We start from the raw sequence: 21,243 nt of genomic DNA on the forward strand, positions 1-21,243 counted from the left end.
TAGGATCTCCCCCTCCCTTTTTTTTTTTTTTTTTTTTAAAAAGCAGCTTACTTGGTAGTCCGGTAAGTGTATTTGTAGGTAACTTCTCGGGATATTTGTCGCGCCAGTGCAAAGAGTTCGTCCCTCCGGGTTAGCAGTGCATTATCCTTCACACACAATTGAGCAGCGGCTTCGTTAACTGTGAGCTGGAAAACAAAAGACAAGGGATGCTTTGTTGCCTTAGCTGTATCACTCTTTTGAGGAACATGAAACCCTATGTATCTCCCATTACTGTTGCAATGTACTGTACTTTTTGCTCTATAAGACTCACTTTTTCACTTCTAAAAAGTGAGGGGAAATGTGTGTGCGTCTTATGGAGTGAATGCAGGCTGCGCAGCTATCCCAGAAGCCAGAACAGCAAGAAGGGATTGCTGCTTTCACTGCGCAGCGATCCCTCTTGCTGTTCTGGCTTTCGAGATTCAGAATATTATTTTTCTTGTTTTCCTCCTCCAAAAACTAGGTGCGTCCTGTGGTCTGGTGCGTCTTATAGAGCGAAAAATACGGTACATAAACAACATTATAGAGTTTCACAGAGAAATCTGGAGGGCTTTCTTCAGATTTCTGGCATCATGCTCAACACAGTTGCCACAGTTTTATAAAGATACGCACACGCACACACCCCGCAAAAGGAAAACAACCAAGTTTTTAAATGCTGCTAGGTACCTTTGATTCCCCCCCCAAAAAAAATTTGAAGATACCTAAATTCCCTCAGAAGTAAGTTGGTACTTTTAAAAAACAGTTATTAGATCAGGGACAAACTATTTTGTTTAAAATCAATGCATGCTTTTAAAATGAACTCAGGCAGACCTCAGGGATTCTGCTAGAAGAAGAAGAAGAAGAAGAAGAAGAAGAAGAAGAAGAAGAAGAAGAAGAAGAAGAAGAAGAAGAATGGTCCTGAGGTCGACTCAGGGGGCTGGCTGTGTAGCCAATCCCTTACTGCGCCCTGCGAGCACCCACTGGGATGATCTGCTATGACAAACTCCTACATTTTGGTGTGATCTAATGCGATCCCCCCAGAGTGTCTGGAGATTTAGCTTCCTCTGCAGCGAAGCTTTAAAACTTGGGTTTTATTTCTGAGCGAACCATCTCAAGTTAATAGTGTTTGCACAAAATGGCCAAGTGGCCTAAACCAGAGGTTTTCAACCTTGCTGAATCCACGGCTCCCTTAACCAACTACATTCGTTCTGCTGCACCCCTGTAGGGCTCAGGAGCCCAGTTACGTCACCCCTTGCCTGCAGAGCTGCCAGCCTCTCACCCCTTTTTTTGGACACCCTTGTGGAGGGTTCCCTCAGCCTCCTCTCGTTTGGGAGTCCTCTGGGCAGCAGCTGCTGCCATCTCTACGATAATCTTTATTGTCACTGTCCCATAAAGAACAACGAAACTGAAAATCTACAGCAGACATTCAGAAACCAACAAGCCTGCTATCCCAGCCTGGTTAGCCCCCTAAAAAACTCTGATACCCCATAATTAAATACAATATACGCCCATAGAGACTACCTTACACTGCATTTAAAACCAAAATCGCATTTGAATAGAAACTTTCTCAGGCGGCTAGTCCTAGTCTTTATAACCCTGTACCTTCTTCCAGAAAGCAGAAGCTGAAAGAGATCATTTCCGGGGTGCGCACTATCCTGCACTATCTCTGCAGCTTTCTTATGGCACCTGGAAGCATAGATTTGATCCAAGGTAGGGACGCGGGTGGCGCTGTGGGTTAAACCACAGAGCCTAGAACTTGCTGATCAGAAGGTCGGCGGTTCGAATCCCCGCGACGAGGTGAGCTCCCGTTGCTCGGTCCCTGCTCCTGCCAAACTAGCAGTTCGAAAGCACGTCAAAGTGCAAGTAGATAAATAGGTACCACTTCAGCGGGAAGGTAAACAGTGTTTCCATGCGCTGCTCTGGTTCACCAGAAGCGGCTTAGTCATGCTGGCCACATGACCCGGAAGCTGTACGCCGGCTCCCTTGGCCAATAAAGCGAGATGAGTGCCGCAACCCCAGAGTCGGCCACAACTGGACCTAATGGTCAGTGGTCCCTTTATCTTTAGGGATAGTGCAGCCAATTATTCTCTCTGCAGTCTTTACAACCCTGGACAACATTGTTTTTCCCCTGACCATGCAGCTCCCAAACCACACACACTGGTCTCTGGTCTGCCCCACCCCTGCCCCAAAGACAGAAGCCTCCCAGAGGCACCGTTCGCTTGCGGAGCTTATAGCCAGGGCTGCTGCAATAAACAGCTGTGCAAGCCTTTGGGAGGCACAGACGCAAAAGAGCATCAGAGGAAGGAGGAAAAGAAAGAGGGACAGAGGCCAGGGTTGTCCATGGCACCCCTGACCATCATTCAAGGCACCCCAGGGTGCCACGGCACACTGGTTGAAAACCACTGGCCTAAACAGACTAATGGGAGCTCGGAATCATTAAGCAGGTGGAACGAACCTCTAAGTAAGTTTCTGATGGGTTGCCCAGACCATTTATATCAGAGATGGAGCTACTGTTCCAAAAACCAATCCGTATCCATCAAGAGGCTGGTTTTTACTGGTCTGAGATTCCCATAGAAATGGGAGACTTCACCCTCAGCCTTCGTCGTCTCCTCAGAAGACAGTGATGGATGGATGGATGGATGGATGGATGGATAGATGATGATGATAAAAGGAGAAGGAAGAGGAGCAGCTTGGGTCTAAAGATGCCCAGTTATCATACTCCCTGTTCTGCTTACGAGAGGGCTGTTTGTGAGCTGGAATAGGAATGTTGCGTGAGAAAAACGCTCCAAATTCAGATTAAGTTTCCATTTGCACAAGGTGTTGTGCAAGATTTTATACGGGCTGCTAGAGTTCATATGCTATGGCCTATATATTCCTTATTTGCCATATTTTTCATTCTTTTAACACAACGCCCATTGCACTGTGTGCATATAACTTTTGGATCCAAGCCAATATAACCTGTATTATTAAAAATGGAGAAGTGAAAGTTGCCAGATGTACACTTTCTGTTATGACATTCCCAACTGGGGTGTGTGTGTGTGTGTGTGTGTGTGTGTGTGTGTGTGTCCCACCTTTCCCCATCTAACCACTTCTCTGTGAATGAAAAACAGAATATAATGTCACAGACTGGCTCCTGACATATTATCTGCATTCACTCGCTGGATTAAGACTGACACTATAGCTGCCAGTTCCAAGTCACAACATGCTCTACATTTGCCTGATGTTAAGTAACCTCATGCATGAGAGAGAACTGGTGTCAACTAGGGTTGCCATCAAAATTTCACCTGAAGTAGTTCAAAACAGATTTGGGGTTCCCTGGTTAGGCAAAACACCTGAGGAATTTTGAGGGAAGTCCAAAGTATCTCCATAAGGCGAGCAAAATTCCTCAAGGTTATTCAGGCCAACATCCCCTAGGCCTAGGTTATAACTGAACTTCCACAAATAGACGTTCTCAAGCAAAAGAAATGAGTATTTTAAAAAAAAAAATCCCAATAGAAGACTGCCAAATTTTCCTCTGAGGTCTCATATATCAGGGATGTCCAACATGTCGATCGCGATCTACTGGTCGATCTCTACGAGGTTTTTGTAGATTGCGGTCGATCGCTGGCCCCTTTCCGGCCCTGCCCTATCTCCCTGCGCTGGCCTCTATTATCGCAGAAGGGAAGCCTGAGTTTAGAAAAGGAGGCTGTTATCTGGCCAGCAATCGTAAAGTTAGTGCCTGCTTCTGTTCCTCCTCCCTCAGAAGAGCTGCCGAAAATTCCCTGACCCACTAAGAAGCGGGGGGTCAACAACTTTGAGCTGAACCTCCCCCCCCCAAATGGGGGTAGATCACTGCCAGATTTTAATTTTGAAAGTAGATCGCAGTCTCTCAGGAGTTGGCCACACCTGTCATATATGATAAATGCTGAGGTTTATTTCATTGCTGGCTACTAAAATGATATGGCCCTTTCATTTCAACAAAATACAGTGTACAGTATTTTCATTTCAACAAAATACAACAATGTACAGTGGTACCTCTGGTTGTGCACAGGATCCGTTCCGGAGCTCCAGTCGGATCCTGAGCTGTGTGTATCTGGAGGTGCTGCTTCTGCACATGCACATGGCATGGTTTAGCACTTCTGTGCAAGCGCACAGCGTGTAGAGCGCTTCTGCACATGTGCACGACACGTAAAGCACTTCTGCGCATGCTGCGAAACTCGGAAAAATACTTCTGGGTTTGCCATGTGCGTATCCCGAAGGATACAGAACCAGAGGTGAATGTAAAGAGAGGTACCTCTGTACAGTCGTACCTTGGATCTTGAACGCCTTGGCTCCCAAACAAATCAGCTCCCAGAAGTGAGTGTTCCTGTTTTCGAACGTTCTTTTGGAAGCCAAATGTACGACAGGGCTTTCGTGGCTTCTGATTGAAGCCGTGATTTGGTTATCAAACGTTTTGGAAGTCGAACGGACTTCCGGAACGTATTCTGTTTGACTTCCAAGGTACAACTGTATACCAAAATATAACAAGAAAAGTCTTATCAATAAAACAGTGAGGTTTTGGTAGCCAGAGATGGCAGGAGCAGGGATTAATAACCAGGAAAAGCTTAGGGTAAAGAGGAATGCTTTTAATGGCTGGCAGAAGCACCCAGCTGTTGGTGCCCACCTGATCTCTAGGGGGAGATGATTTCCCAAGGTGGGTGACCCCAGAAAGACAGCAGTTCTCCATACCACTGTAAGGTGGAGACCCCAGGCACCAGGCGAAATTTTGCACTTGGCTTATGACCACTTGCGACTAAGTGAAGATACCTGGGCGTCAGGATGGCACCTGACACCTCCACCATCTGGGGATCATTGGATCGGGACTGTTTTCACACGCTAATGCCCCATCTGTAGAATTAACTATCAGTTCTATTTCATTTGCACAATCGGAAACCTTCATCTGGTTGTAAATATTAATAATGAGTCTTTCTGTAAAAAAACACACGATTTAAATCAAGTCTTACTGATTGGATTGGATCAATTGGATTTAAATCAAATCCCCCTGCCCTGTGACAAAGTCATTCTCCCCTCTTTAAACTTTATAATATTCAACACGTCAAATGCCTATGTACATGCAGCAATGCACAGAGCTAGAGGATTCTAAATTTTACGGACCCAGCAGCCCGAAACCTTGTCCCACTGCAACATAAAGAAATTACATTAGCCAAGGCTGAGCCCAATATTCTTTCCCCTCTTCACAATTTCCAAAGTGCCACACTCAAGACCACCAGGCATGAATTCCTCTCAGTGACTACAAAGACCTTGGAATGAATCTTCGCATCAGGAACAAAAGCTAAATGAAGTGAGAATGTGGTGGCTTATGCTGACATTCGCTACACATTGTTCTGTCAGTCTACAAGAAGATAAGATTTGGAGAATCAAGCAGGTATTATAAAAGTCTCTGAACACTGAGAACTTCAGAAAGAATGGATTTCATATGAATTAACACTATGGCAAAACTCTTGCTTACCCAGCAGAAACTGTCTTAGAACACTGCAAAAGGATCTTTGAAGTAGCTCACACAAGAGATCTGCTTCAAAAGGTGCTTTTGCATAGCTTCAGTTCCCTCAAAGCTGACAAGCGGGGACTAAATTCTGCTGCCTTGGGCAGATCTTATTTCTGCATATCCTCCATTGCCTGCAATCATAAAACAACATTTAAATCAGTGGGATTCACCTCCAAATGAAGGTATTGTCTCAATATAAAAAAGTGGATATAAGATTTAGTCCTATTCACTGACATACATCCTTTTTAGGTCAGACTAATTACATATCTCCTTTCTCCGTGGATGCAACGCATCTTAAACACACACAAACATTATGGTTGTTGATTTAAAATCACTTACTTTTATTTCAATATGTCAGGGCATTTCGTATCCTATCTTTTAAACGTCTCTCATCAGAACACAAATCCATACAAAAACAAAGAATCTGTTTAGGTCAGATAGATTTTATTGCTTCCTTGAGTAAGGAAGATTTGGTTTTCACATGCTGCCATGAAAGGACGAAACTAGTACCACAAATAATCAAACCATAGATCTGACTCATTCTATTAAGAGCCACAACATTCAAATATATAACAGGAATGTGATCTAGTTTCATTTACATTAGATCTTATACCAGAGTAATGCATGCAGTTACTAGGGCCCTGCGGGACTTGACATCTTTCCGCAGGGCCTGCAAGACAGAGCTGTTCCACCAGGCCTTTGGCCAGGGCACAGCCTGACTCCCTCCTTCGGCAATCTTCGCGGAGCTCTGGCCCAATGCTTGCCATTGGTTTGATTTGAATTAATTTTATAATGAATGATTTTAGAGTGTTGTGTTGTGTTGTACTGTTGTACTGTTTTATTGTTGTTAGCCGCCCTGAGCCCGGCTTCGGCTGGGGAGGGCGGGATATAAATAAAAATTATTATTATTATTATTATTATTAATGCAAAACTCTTGTAGGTTGATTGGTGCCTCAAAAAAAAGGAAAGGAGATGGAAATTGAACTACCACCAGCTTAGACTTACAATGCCATAAATAGAGGGTAGAGAATCCTTTCTGGCTCTGCAAGGCAAATCTGACAGGTGGGTAGGTGCACCCATCTGGTGGAATCCCACACGCTTTGCATGTCTCACAGAAGCCATCTTAGAACATTGCAAAAGCATCTTTGAAGTAGCTCACACAAGAGAGCTGCTTCAAAAGGTGCTTTTGCACAGCTTCAATCCCCCCACAGCTGATGAGCGGGGACTAAATCCTGCTGCCTTGGCTATGTGATCTTGTTCTCTACTGGCCAATGCAGGATTAAACCTTAACCTCCCACCCATCAGATGACATCACCAGTGATGTCAGCTGAGGAGTGGGTGGACACAGCTTGAGGGAAACGGCATTGGGGGCCAAACTGTTCCCCCTGACGGACCAAGAGTGGCTTGCGGCCCAGAGGTTCGTCACTCCTGCCATAAACCCACAAGTAATCCAGTCATGTGACAAATTAAATGCTATAATTCGGAGGATACTTTTTTCAAATAAAACATGAGCAAGTTAAAACGCATTTCACTGCTCTTACCAGTGAAATTTTGCACCTCACAGCTGGGTGATAAGATGCTGGTAGTGGGGTTGTTTTATAAATAACCGTAGCATTTATAGTTTTAAAAATGGAGTGCAAGTGATGTTTGTGGGGCTCTAGAGTGCTATACACAGGATACGCAAAAAATAAGCTCCACTACCTCCAAAAATAGTAAAGAATAAAAAAAATACAAGGTTGTTGATACTGAATTCTTACCAGCTGGGGTGACGGTCTTTTGGATTTCTCTTTCTTCTTATCACTGATATATTATTGGTGTGTTTTAATTATGGTTTGTAATCCGGCAAACTGTTATGAAATTGTCACACCCTTCGGCTAGTACAATAAACTTACTGATGATGGTGATGATTTATCTTGTTACTGCAGTTCTTGATCAGCCCAAAGGCGATCATTATGAGTGATGGCACTCATGAGTGAAGCAGCGGGTGAAACACTCACAATAGCCTTTAGACCAGGACTGGGGAACCTGTGGCCCTTCAGACTCCCATCAGCCCTAGTCAGCATGGCCAAGAATCAGGAATTATGGGAGTTGTAGTTTAGTAACATCTGGAGGGCCACAGTCCTGTTTTAGACAGTCAGTCAGTCACCAAGGAACTTCTCTCTAGGAATCAAATGATTGCAGACACCCAAGATCCAGAGCAGAGGTGGGGAATCTGGATCTGGCTGGCAGATCCACCTGGGCAAAGCCTGACTGATGTGTGGGGCCACCCTCCTGCCACACACTTGATGTCACAAGGACTTAAGTAACTCATTTTGCCCACACAATTCTCGATCAGCCAAATGCTCCTCCTTTTATCGGTATTTGCATTTTTTTTGCCTAGATATTTTTGGAATTGAAGAGCCCCAAAGGCATTTTCTAAACAATGATTTAATTTTGCGAAAGTATTTGCTCGGTACGTGAACTGGAATTCCTCTTCAGATATAAGAGGGATAAAATATAAACTAGTCTAGGTATCACATTCATTTTAAGAGCATTGGCTTTTCCCCACATGGTCAGGTTCAATGACTCCCATCTGTCAATCTACTGATACCTCATGATATATTTTGTTGACGTTTCATGACACTAATTTAGATAAGTCTCGTGGCATTAACATGCCTAGATATTTAATGTTGCCATTGCAAATATAAACCTGGTATTGTTTAAATGTTTGAACCAAAAAGTTGTTTCCTATTAACATCAACTCCCGATTTGGACCAGTTTATAGTGTATCCAGAGATATTGCCAAAAACATCTATTTTGCCCACACAATTCTCAATCAGCCAGTTCACTCAAAGGCATAGCCTGCGAACCTCAGAACATGCCACGTCAGGCACAGCACTCCAGAAGAGCAAACAAACAGTTGTTTGCTTGCCCTAGGGTATACAGCCTCGGCCCAGTATACCTGAAGGAGCGGCTCCACCCCCATTGTTCAGCCCGGACACTGAGGTCCAGCGCCAAGGACCTTCTGGCGGTTCCCTCACTGTGAGAAGTGATGTTACAGGGAACCAGGCAGAGGGCCTTCTCAGTAGTGGCGCCCGCCCTGTGGAACGCCCTCCCATCAGATGTCAAAGAAATAAACAACCCTCTGACGTTTAGAAGACATCTGAAGGCAGCCCTGTTTAGGGATGTTTTTAATGACTGATGTTTTAATGTATTTTTATCTCTTGTTGGAAGCCACCCAGAGTGGCTGGGGAAATATTATTATTATTGTTGTTGTTGTTGTGGTTGTGGTTGTGATTGTGGTTGTTACGCACAGGACTTGGCAATTGTGGGCACAGCGCTTCCCAAGCGCTGCGAATCAGCTGACTGCCTTCCATGCAAGCCCCACTATTGCCTGTCCCATCATATATGACATCAGCTGGCAGACCTTATTATGTTGGAGTTTCTGCATTCCCACTCGAGGGACAGAAGACCTTACAACAGTCAAGCGTTAGAAACTGAGATAGAAAAGCTATTCACCACATGGCTCCTGACGTTTTTCAGGCGCCAAAACAAAATATCTAGTCACTTTTTTTTATTCTTCTTCTTGAAAAGCATGAACCACTCTAGTGCTACGTGAGCCAGGTGATCTGAGGCATGTTGCATGGGTCAGTGCCAGCTTAAGTCCTCGTCTTTTGCCATTGGCGTTACTGCAGAGGGCCTTCTCGGTAGCGGCGCCCGCCCTGTGGAACACCCTCTCATCAGATGTCAAGGAAATAAACAACTACAGTGGTACCTTGGGTTAAGTACTTAATTCGTTCCGGAGGTCCGTTCTTAACCTGAAACTGTTCTTAACCTGAAGCACCACTTTAGCTAATGGGGCCTCCTGCTGCCGCCGTGCGATTTCTGTTCTCATCCTGAAGCAAATCTTCTGTTCTCATCCTGAAGCAAACCCAAGGTACTATTTCTGAGTTAGCGGAGTCTGTAACCTGAAGCGTGTGTAACCTGAAGCATATGTAACCCAAGGTACCACTGTATCTGACTTTTAGAAGGCAGCCCTGTTTAGGGAAGTTTTTAATGTCTGGTGTTTGGTCGTGTTTTTAATATTCTGCTGGGAGCCGCCCAGAGTGGATGGGGAAACCCAGCCAAATGGGCGGGGGTATAAATAATAAATTATTATTTAGTGGGTCCAATGGCCAAGAAGGCAGTTTTCTGCACATGTCACAAGAGGGAAGGGAGGGGCAGATGGGGCTCACTAACCTGGGAAGGTAGCCCAACTCTGATATTTTGGTGCCACACTGCCCTGCAGACCAGCTGATTGGCAAGGCATTGCAACCATGTCATCCAGATGATGTTAGGCCCCAAACATCTCCACTTCCTCGCAAAAGGCGGGTTGCCTGTCGCAAAATGCACCAGGCACCCGGCTAATTGTGAACGCTGGCTTACGACAAACCAAAGCAGCCTGTATGCCCTTTGAATAACACTGGCTACTTTCTTATAGGTCTTAGCGATAGAACCTATGACACACAAGATTCCTGCACCTGCAACTCAACATGATGTTTTATGCAACACTGAGTACTATCAGCAGTTGCCAACATCTGCCAGACATAACCTGCTTAAGGGAGAGGATGATCTGGCTGAGGTTTGCCATTTTACAAGACAATAAAGATTTTAGTCTCTTTCGAAATATTGCCCTGGAACTCTAAGTAGGAAGTTCCACCAAGGTCAAGGACACAGTCCCAAGCAAAAGCATATAGGATTGCATCTTAAAGCGTTAATTTTATTAGGACAAAAAAAGTTGGTCATCCACAAGTTGGGTGGTTATGTTGACTTATAAAAACAAGTTAAGAAACCACGAAACAATCAGACAAACTTTCTATACCATTCATTACAATGCATCAAAAGTTTTTACGGTGCTAAGAAGGTTTCTATAAATATGAACAGTTCTTCTCTTTGGCTTTTTTCCATTGAACACCAGTTAAGTCTACAGTTAGAATTAAGAAAAAAATAAATTGAAAAGCAGAAATGAAGAAAATACCACCAACTATTAAAAACGTGTGTCGGCTCTTGAAGGCAGCTGTTCTAATTAGTTAGCAAGCCAAATTTAAGCAGCGTCTGAGTCAACTTTCACTGGTTTTTCACCTAGGCTGCCCTAGGGAGAGACCTTTCGCACCAATGACAGCTTTGCATTCCAACTTGGGAGGTATAGGCAATCACTGCAGGTAGGCGATGGAAGAAATTTGCTGTGTTGCTGTCATTGCTGCCCTTGTTAGTCAATTACAACATCATGAAGGGGGAGGGGTAAGTAAGATCCACATAAACATTGGCATTCTTTGCTTAATTGAGTATTTGACTGCAATCAAGTAATAGGCAGTCAATTGATTTATCTTTGGCCAGTCAAACCGATTACAGTGGTACTTTGGTTCCCGAACAGCTTAGTTGTCAAATAAATCGGCTTCCGAACGCTGCAAACCCGGAAGTAAGTGTTCCGGTTTGTGAAAATTTTCCGGAAGCCAAACATCCAACGCAGCGTGAGTGTAGGAAACTCCTGCTGCCAATCAGAAGCCGCGTCTTGGTTTTCAAACGGTTTCGGGAGTTGAATGGACTCCCGGAATGGATTAAGTTTGAGAACCAAGGTAGCACTGTCTAACCTAAATCTGACCAAAAGAATAAGTAAAGATAAAGGGACCCCTGACCATTAGGTCCAGTCGTGGCCGACTCTGGGGTTGGGGCGCTCATCTCACTTTATTGGCCAAGGGAGCCGGCATACAGCTTCCGGGTCATGTGGCCAGCATGACTAAGCCACTTCTGGCAAACCAGAGCAGCACACAGAAATGCCATTTACCTTCCTGACGGAGCGGTACCTATTTATCCACTTGCACTTTAACGTGCTTTTGAACTGCTAGGTTGGCAGGAGCAGGGACCGAGCAACGGGAGCTCACCCCATCGTGGGGATTCGAACCACCGACCTTCTGACTGGCAAGTCCTAGGCTCTGTAGTTTAACCCACAACGCCACCAAATCCACAGATGAACACTTTAACCTTCCTGGCCATGCTACTGGTAGATCCCCGCGAGGTTTTGGTAGATTGCGGGTCGATCTCTGGCTCCCTTTCCTCAGCGTCGTTGAAACTGACTCCTGCTCTGCCCTCCATTGTTGTCTGATCAGTAGAAGGGAAGATGGAGCTTTCTCTCTGTGGCTATTTTCATTCAAAGCTATATTATTGAGAGTGACACTTTTCCTTTGACCCTTGCCTTTAACCCCCACCAAAAACAGAACATCCCTCCTAAGAAAGTATTTGTATAAAAACGGGGCTATCCTTCTATCTAAAAAAAGCTCAACAACTTAGACCTGAACCCCTCAAAAACGGGGCTTTTCTTCTCTCTAAAAAAAAAGCGGAGGTAGATCATTGCCAGATTTTAATTCTGAAAGTAGATCACAGTCTCTCGGGAGTTGGCCACCCCTGTCCTAACCAAATCAATTTAGGTGGGAAATTGGAACAAAATAGAAAAACCTATGTGCAAAGCCTATTTGTTTCAACTATGGATTTCACTCTCATTTAAAAACTTGATGGAAGAAACAAAAACGCATCACCGGATGAAGATTCCACCTCAAAGTTTTCTTCTACAATCTAAGCAACCACAACTCAAAATATGCTTCCTTCTGTTCAATCCATTTCAGCATCTGACTATAGCTCATGCTCTTAAAAAAAAAAGTGCTAAATTTTTAGGTGGTGCACAAATCAAAACCTTTTTTTTTATCTTAAGGAAATCATGGCTTTGAACCCAGCTTTTGTACCTTCCTTATAAGGGAAGCAAAATCTTTTAATAGCATTGGATTAGCGTTTCACATCACTGTGCAATTTGTCTGCATCCCTGAAATGGCCACATTACTATTCAGACATTTGTTTTATCTGAAGGTAAAAGAGAGGATCTCTTTCGTTTTAGACTATAGTACACACATTGACACAATAAATTTATATCCATCATGTGGTACAGGAGAAAATGTGTTTGTCTAAATGAGGTTTTTTTAAATCCGCAAAGCTGCTCAGGAAGTTTTTCGTCGAGAAGAAACGAGTTTTGCAGCTTTAAAGTCAGAGGACCACTGATTTTCACAGAGCTCCTGTCAGTAATTTAACTCTGGTGGATGGAAGTACTATTACAACGCCCTTCTTTTTTCATCTTGCATTTTCTGAAAGGAAATACTTCGCTAAGTGTTCCCCAAATTGTGAGGGGGGAAATGTTGCATCAACTGTAAAATGAAGAAATGCTGACACAATATTTGCTTTGTGTTGCATGTACTGTAACTGTTCATCAATAGTACCCAAACAAACAAGGATGGTTAAGCCTGGAATTTAAAGCTACAACGTGCAACACAGAAACATGCAATTTGGTAAAGAGATACTCCTGAAGCGAATGACTAGATTCATTCCTTTGTGAACTGAGGGACTTTATAATTTAGAGAATTCGGCCTATAGTCCGCTAGAGCCTTCCTTGGAGATGCAACTGTTCTTTGCTTGGACAATGATCAAGATTAATTTTAAGACTCGTGTATTAGGCCTTTCCTTAAGTGCACACAGTTCCTTTGGTTAAACTCAGAGTTTCCTAAACTTGGGTCTCCAGCTGTTTTTGGACTACAGGTTCCATGAGCCGTAACCACTGGTTCTGTTAGCTAGGGATGATGGGATTTGTAGTCTAAAAATTAAACAGCTGGAGGCTCAAGTTTGGAAACTCTGGTCTAGCTTAACGGAACAGGCTACTTGCACTGCCAATCTTTACCAACCAACCAGAGCAGGAAACAAAATGTTTAGTCTAGGCAATATCACTTTAGTTAAGAGGTCAGACTCTGCAAGATCGCACATCAACATTCAACAATTTTGGGCCAGGATATCTGAAAGACTGCCTTCTCCCAAATAAAGCTGATTTAAGATCTAGCTGTTATGCCCCACCAAGAGTTTCTGTTGGTGAAAACAGGGGCAGAGTCTTTTTTGTGTTGGCACCCTTGTTATGGATCCCCCTTCCTAGGAAATTTAGACTGACTTCATCTTTGTTTAGCTTTAGGAAGGCTACTGAAACCTTCTTATAACACCCAGTTTGGGGTCAGTTTTTAAAGGCATCCAGCAGAACGCAGGAGACAAATTGACTTAAGCCATGCCTATCTTTAAGGCCATTAATACTGCTGGTCGTATAGTTATATAATCCATTAATTCCAGACTGTTTTTAAAGGTGACCCACACCTGCCTCGGTTTTTAATCTGTTTCTCACATTATTATTTTTAAGCTAAAGTGGGGACCTTCTTTGGGTTAAAAGGCAACACATAAATAATTGCACAGAATAAAAACAGCAGCTTTCCATTTAAAATGTCATGTTAGCTATGCAGCCTGTTCTTCAGAAAGACACCTGACAACTTTCAGGTTAGATGATGCATCTTTTAAAATGCGCCCAAGTATTATTATTATTATTATTATTATTATTATTATTATTATTATTATTACTATACTGCCCTATACTCACAGGTCTCACAAGATAAAACCAAAATATAAAAACACAAAATACATAATCAATATTTTTTTAAAAAACCTAACCCAATAACACCCAACACATTTTAAAAGGGCACTGGATGTGAATCAGCCAAAGGCCTGGTTAAAGAGTTTGTTCTTGCCTGGCACCTAAAGGTGTATAATGAAGGCGCCAGGCGAACCTCCCTGGGGAGAGCATTCCACAGACGGGGAGCCACTGCAGAAAAGGCCCCGTTCTCATGTTACCACCCTCTGGACCTCTTGTGAAGGAGGCACACAAAGAAGTACAAATATTATGTTATAAGGTCTTGCTTGCTGCCTTAACAATAATTACTGGCCTGACAAGATTTGGATTTTCTGTGCTTCCCCTAAGAAAAATGTAGTATCTGGGCTGGTGCGGCCTGAGGACGAGAGAACCTCTGAGAAGAAGACTGGAAAAGAACAGGGAAAACTGATTCTTGCTCACGCCATTTTACCTCGTGGAGGGTGAGATGCTTGCCATCTTTCCTTTTCGAGTCAAACCTGCCATATATTGCACTGAACTTCCTGATCTCCTCCTCTTTGTGAGGGTCCTCGTCGCTCATCTCAAAGATGTGGCCCACCATCTTGGCCAGCTTTTTGTTGATTTTCAGCAGTTCCTTCACTTCGTTCAAGTCACTTTTGGGGAGGGTGGGGACCATGCGCTCGACGCACTCGGTGACCGATAGGGCCGCCGCCGCGTCCAGGGTTTCCGTGTTTTCCTTTGGTGAGGCCGGAGAGCCGACGTCGGCTGGGGAAAGGCTGTGTTCGCTTTCTGTAGTGTGGTGGCCTTGCCAAAGTCTCGTTTCGCTGCTGCTCTGCAGCGTCAAGTTCCCCACCCCGTCGGATTTGCCCGCACCAACGCTCTGAACGCAGGTGGTGGCGGCACATTTTGGAATCTTCAAGTGAGGCTCCCGGGTATTACTATTCCTTTCGTAACTATTGCATGAGATTCCCAACCAAGCAGGAGATCCTTCCGGTAACTTATATATTGGGATGCTACTGACCGGTAAGGAAGTAAGAGGCTGGTTAAAAAGGCCTGGGTTTGTCACCCAGTCTCTCAAAGCCTTCTGCAGTCTTCGGACGTGAAGAGGTTTGCTGGCCATGCCGACGAGCGCCATGATCTCCAGGAACTCCTCTTCCCCGGCTTCGCACAACTGCTGGACGTCATCCCCTCCCTGCTGAATGAAGGCATCAAAGTAGAACAAGAGGTTGGCTTTCTGCAAGATTCGGTACAGCTGCAATTCTCCAAGGGTTCTGGGTAACGCTGTGGCCATGGTGGGTGGAGAGCCCTGCAAAAGAAGTAGAAGTAGAATAAGGGTAACAAAATGAATGTCCACTTCCAGATGCCTTTTCCAACCCTCGTTGGTTCTTACAAAATGTCTGTGCTTTGGATGGCGAGGGAGGTTTGCTGGTGAACAAACTTATTACAGTGGTACCTCGGGTTAAGTACTTAATTCGTTCTGGAGGTCTGTTCTTAACCTGAAACTGTTATTAATCTGAAGCGCCACTTTAGCTAATGGGGCCTCCTGCTGCCGCCGCGCCACCGGAGCATGATTTCTGTTCTCATCCTGAAGCAAAGTTCTTAACCTGAAGCACTATTTCTGGGTTAGCGGAGTCTGTAACCTGAAGCTTATGTAACCTGAAGCGTATGTAACCTGAGGTACCACTGTAGTTACAGGATCTTGCATGGTACAACAAAGAGAGTACTGGACCGGGACCTGGTTCAATGTTAAAAAAATCCAAAAACCCCTAATCATCTTCAGTGTTTGAAATTAGCCAGGAGCCAGGCGCATTTTGCACCTGGCTATTGACCACATGCGACCAAGCAAAGATGCCTAGGTGCGAGGATGGCGTCTGACATCACCATATGGAGGTTTATGCCTATCCGCATAATCGGAATGAATTTCAGGAAGCAAAATGCCTTTCCTGTGCAATTCTGAGCAGTCACCGTTAAGAAAAAGTGGTCAGAATAGGCCAATATGTATGTAGTATCTGCCCAAGTCAAATCGTAACAGGCCGCTTTCTGTGAAACATTAACCTTTAATAATATTTACAATTTTAGATCAAGGTGGCAACAGACTGGTTCTGCCATAAAAGGCATAAATCCCCCCCCCAAAAAAATAGATACCCCTTTTGCAAACTAATGTTAAAAACAGGGAGCTGGGGACTAATCGCTGCTACGTAAAATTATTAATAAGTGTATTTGTACAGTGGTACCTCGGGTTAAGTACTTAATTTGTTCCGGAGGTCCGTTCTTAACCTGAAACTGTTCTTAACCTGAAGCACCACTTTAGCTAATGGGGCTTCCTGCTGCTGCCACACCGCCGGAGCATGATTTCTGTTCTCAACCTGAAGGAAAGTTCTTAACCTGAAGCACTATTTCTGGGTTAGCAGAGTCTGTAACCTGAAGCGTATGTAACCTGAAGTACTATATACTGTATATACTATATTACTGTATACAGAAAGTAAAATCGAGCTGCATATTGTGAGGGTCTTCGATTACTTCTGAACTCTTGTTTCTCTCTGTGTGTGTGTACGCGCACGCACGCACACGCACACACAGGAAACCAAATGACACGTAACAACAGTTCTCTTACTGTCCCTGAATCAAGTGACTTTTCCTCTTTAAGTTCTCCAAGTTCTTAACCCAGTTCAAGGTTGTCATCTGCTCAGGCTGCACAGAAAAAAGCATCTTTGGTTCCAGAAATTCATTCTAACTGTGCAGATAAAATATAACTGATAGAATTCTACAGGATGTGGTGTTAGTGTGTGAAAACAAGCGAGATCCAATGATTCCCCCAGCCATGCCCTTCCAGATTGTGGAAATGTCAGGCGCCAGCCTGGAGTCAGGTTGCAAGTGGTCGATAGCCAGGTGAAAAACGTGCCTAGCTGATTTCAAAACACTGATCAACAGCTACTTTGAACCACTTCAATTTAACTTAAGGGCTAGGGACGCGGGTGGTGCTATGGGTTAAACCACAGAGCCTAGGACTTGCTGATCACAAGGTCGGCGGTTCGAATCCCCGCGATGGGGTGAGCTCCTGTTACTCGGTCCCAGCTCCTGCCAACCTAGCATTTCGAAAGCACGTCAAAGTGCAAGTAGATAAATAGGTACCACTCCGGCGGGAAGGTAAACGGCGTTTCCGTGCGCTGCTCTGGTTCGCCAGAAGCTGCTTAGTCATGCTGGTCACATGACCCGGAAGCTGTACGCCGGCTCCCTCGGCCGATAAAGCGAGATGAGTGCCGCAACCCCAGAGTCGGTCAAGACTGGACCTAATGGTCAGGGGTCCCTTTACCTTTACTGAAGGGCTATTCCTTTAACTTTTTGACCATTTAAACTAAGGGTAGAGAACCTTATGCCCAAGTGATGAATGTGGCCCCGCTATCTGACTCGAGAACTCCCCGGAAACCATATCCTTCATTAGCCCTGCCGCTTCACAACCCAAGTGTTTTTGCCTGGCTGAAATGTGCCCTTGGGCTGAGGATAATGCTCCTTGCCTGTCCAGATGGAGAGAAGATGGGCGTTTGAGAGAGTTTGTGTACAAGTAGCCCACTGTGCAAAGGTAAAATTAAAGATTTGTTGCTTCGCCCACGTGCAAAAGCACGAAGAGCTCTGGCTGATTCCCACACACAAAAGTAGTTTTGCTGCCTGTGAACTTTTAGATCAACAGAAAACTTTCTGAAGCAAGCACAGAATGTAAATCGAACGGTTAAACCTGAATTTTTTTAAGACAAGGATGTATCTGTTAAGCTTTAAATAGTCTCCGGCTCCTACAGATCTCCAAAAATCACACAAGAAAACTAATGAAACTAATACATTAAATTAAAAAGACATGAACAAGTTAAATTAAGCCCATTTTCAGCTCATCACTGATACATTAACTGCCTATTTCTAAAAGCTACACCAGGGGTGTCCTAACTTTTTTCAGAGGGCCAGATTTGATGAAGTGAACATGCATGAGGGCCGACCAAAGTTGATGGCCTTTTTTTAGGACTGAAGTTGTTGAGCTTTTTGTGGAATTTAAGTGGTTCAGCTTTTTTTTATAATTTTACCCCAATAAATAAACTACCACAGGAGCAGGATTAAATATACCGGCGGGCCAGATTAGGCCCCCGAGCTGGACTTTGGATGTGCCTGAGCTACACACTATATCTGACCAAGACAAATCGTAACAGGCCGCTTTCAGTGAAACGTTAACATTTATTAATATTTACAATTTTAGATCAAGGTGGCAACAGAGTGGTTCTGCCATAAAAGGCATAACCCCCTCCCAAGAGATGCCCTTTTGCAAACTAAAGCTAAAAATGGGGAGCTGGGGACTAACCACTGCTACATAAAATTATTAGTAAGTATATTTGTATATAGAAAGTAAGTAAAATCGAGCTGGATGTTGTGAGGGTCTTCGATTACTTCTGAACTCTTGTTTCTGGCTGTGTGTGTGTGTGTGTGTGTGTGTGCGCGGACACACACACACACACACACACACAGGAAACCAAATGACACATACCAACAGTTCTCTTAGGTGCTATGCAGATTCCACGTTTGGTCTTGGGTTCTAGGTATAACCTGAAGCCCACATAGCACCTAAATGAGTCCCGTTTGGAGGTCTGCTACCTCTTCCCATAAGAACAGAAAAAAAGCTAGCCGATGGCCCATGTAGTCCTGCATACCTTTCCCACAGTGGCCAACTAGAGATTGATGGGAAGCCAAGAAGGTGGGCCCAAGGGCAACAGCACTCTCCCCACTTATGAGTCCCACACTGCTTCCAGAAGTGGAGGCAGAACCTACCTGTTTTGGTTTGTACCTATTGATAACTTCACCCTCCTTGAATTTGTCCAACAGTCTTTTAGAGCCATCTAAGTTGGTGATGTATGGAAGTGAGACCTGGACCATCAAGAAGGCTGATCGCCATTGATGCTTTTGAATTATGGTGCTGGAGGAAGCTCTTGAGAGTCCCATGGACTGCAAGAAGATCAAACCTATCCATTCTGAAGGAAATCAGCCCTGAGTGCTCACTGGAAGGACAGATCCTGAAGCTGAGGCTCCAAGACTTTGGCCACCTCATGAGAAGAGAAGACTCCCTGGAAAAGACCCTGATGCTGGGAAAGATTGAGGGCACAAGGAGAAGGGGACGACAGAGGACAAGATGGCTGGACAGTGTTCTCGAAGCTACCAGCATGAGGCAGTGCAAGACAGGAGTGCCTGGCGTGCTCTGGTCCATGGGGTCACAAAGATTCGGACACGACTAAACAACAAAAGATGGTGGCCACCACAACACACACATTTCACCTTAAGACTGTAAACATAGGCAGACTCCAGGGATTCACCATTATCCAACCTTTTCTCCAAACACCCACCATCCCTGAATATGGGTTGGGTCCAGAAATACATGAGCTGTATGGGACTAGCAGAAGGTGACTTTCCCAACCCACCTGCCCAACACTTAGAAGGAGCATGGGAAGGTGACTGGGGATCGGATATAAGAAAGTCTACTTCTACCAGCCAGCTTTGCATGCTCATCTCTGAACTTTTCAACTTTAATTTTTTTTTGGTACACTGCCTCAGGTGTCCGGAAAGGCAAAGTAGGTCTATTTTAAATAAAAAGTGACTCCCGTGGGAAAGTCTTAAAGCTTGTGCTTAGTTTCCCTACTGCAAACAACGAAAATGTGAATGGTGCAATTCTATAGACGTCTGCTCAGAAGTTGGCCACACTGTGCCTAGGCCTGACTCCATCATGACCCCAATTATTAATGTGCTAAACCTGAACCTGTTCACAAGCCAAAAGATCTCCACCTGTTGTTTTGGTCTCGCAAAGTATTAAGTCAGAATGGCTTTTCTCAAAGGGTGTGGCACGCCACACTGGTGTGGCAAGAGCGGACGGCAAGTGTGGCGGGGAAGTTCAAGAAGAATCAAATAAACATTTAAACATATCAGTGCAGTAAAGTATAGTGTATGTTTGTGTACACACACACACACACACACACACACACACAAGCTAGAAACAGTATCCATGCTTCTCTTCAAGAGCATTGGCTATTATTCTACAGTTCTCCATGGCACAATATATTGTGAATGGAGATTTTCAACTCTTGACAAGTATGAAATATGAAAAAAGAGAAAGGCTTCCTTGTGTTGATGAGATGAGATTCTGCTTGCCTCAAGTGCAAATGCAAATGAGATTAGCCAGCAGAAGCAAGCTCACACCTCTCATTGAGTTTGTAGACACACTTAAATGTATTTATGCAAGCGGCTCGCTTATAATTATACGGTGGGAATGGTTCATGGCCTTATGTAGAGCTGCATTGCTTTATACTTTGTGGATGTCCCATGATCATATTATAAAGTAGCTGTGTTCTATGTGGGGACTCTGGGGGTGTCAAGGCCACAACTGACATTATTATAGGAACCAAATGCATGCCAGTGAGTATATCACAGTAGCTAGAACTCCCAACACACTAAGGAAAAACCAATGCCAAGTTTCCAAAATACGTCTCCCTGGATTCAATCACACTTTTAAGCAAATCTAGGGAGGACGGCATTGCAAGTCTGCAAACTTCTGAATAGCTACTTTCAGGGTGGGGGAGCCCAGCTGCAATCAGTAAACACCAGTAGGATTGTCCAGTTTACATCCCTTAAGGAGCCTGGCACAATGCAATACTCTGAGCAACTTTAAACAACACTACTACCCTACCGGGCCTGAGCTTCCCCAGATTTTGGGGCCTGGGTTTCATTTCATTATCACTCCATGCCCTCTCGGAGGCCGATTGCTAGTCTTCCACTCAGTGTTAGAAACTCAGATATATAAAGCTAGGTGCCAAATGGCTCCTTAAACCAGGGTTACAGGTGCCAAAATGGAATGTCTAGTTGCCATTTAGGGGCCAGGCAGCTCAAAGGTGGTGATTTTCAATAGGACATTTGGGTTCCTAAAATTCGTCCCGATTGTGCAGATTAAAATATCGCAGATCGAATTCTAAATGATGTGTTGCTAGTACAGTGGTACCTTGGTTCTCAAATGCCTTGGTACTCAAACAACTTGGAACCCAAACACTGCAAACCCAGAAGTGTTCCAGTTTGCAACCTTTTTTTGGAAGCCGAACATGCTCTGTTTTAATTTTTACGCTTACGATTTGAGTGCCACACTTCCATTTTGAGTGTTACGCTGAGGTCTGTCTGTTTTTGCGGCTCTTTGTGTTTTATTTTTGTGACT

At 44.3% G+C, this 21,243-nt stretch overlaps 1 protein-coding gene across 1 annotated transcript in view; it reads right to left on the minus strand.

The window, feature by feature from the left end:
• The window catches only part of NAB1 (NGFI-A binding protein 1), a 51,065-nt gene that overhangs the window by 21,289 nt on the left and 8,533 nt on the right, over nucleotides 1-21,243 (minus strand). Inside the window, exons 2-3 of the mRNA XM_083630820.1 lie at nucleotides 14,491-15,324; nucleotides 52-185 (exon numbers count right to left, since the gene is read on the minus strand). Coding sequence (XP_083486946.1) covers nucleotides 52-185; nucleotides 14,491-15,309 — 953 coding nt within the window. The 5' untranslated portion in view covers nucleotides 15,310-15,324. The remainder of the gene's footprint in view (nucleotides 1-51; nucleotides 186-14,490; nucleotides 15,325-21,243) is intronic.

The sequence above is a fragment of the Podarcis filfolensis genome, assembly GCF_964270895.1.
Source record: "Podarcis filfolensis genome assembly, chromosome: 1".
NCBI lineage: Eukaryota > Metazoa > Chordata > Lepidosauria > Squamata > Lacertidae > Podarcis > Podarcis filfolensis.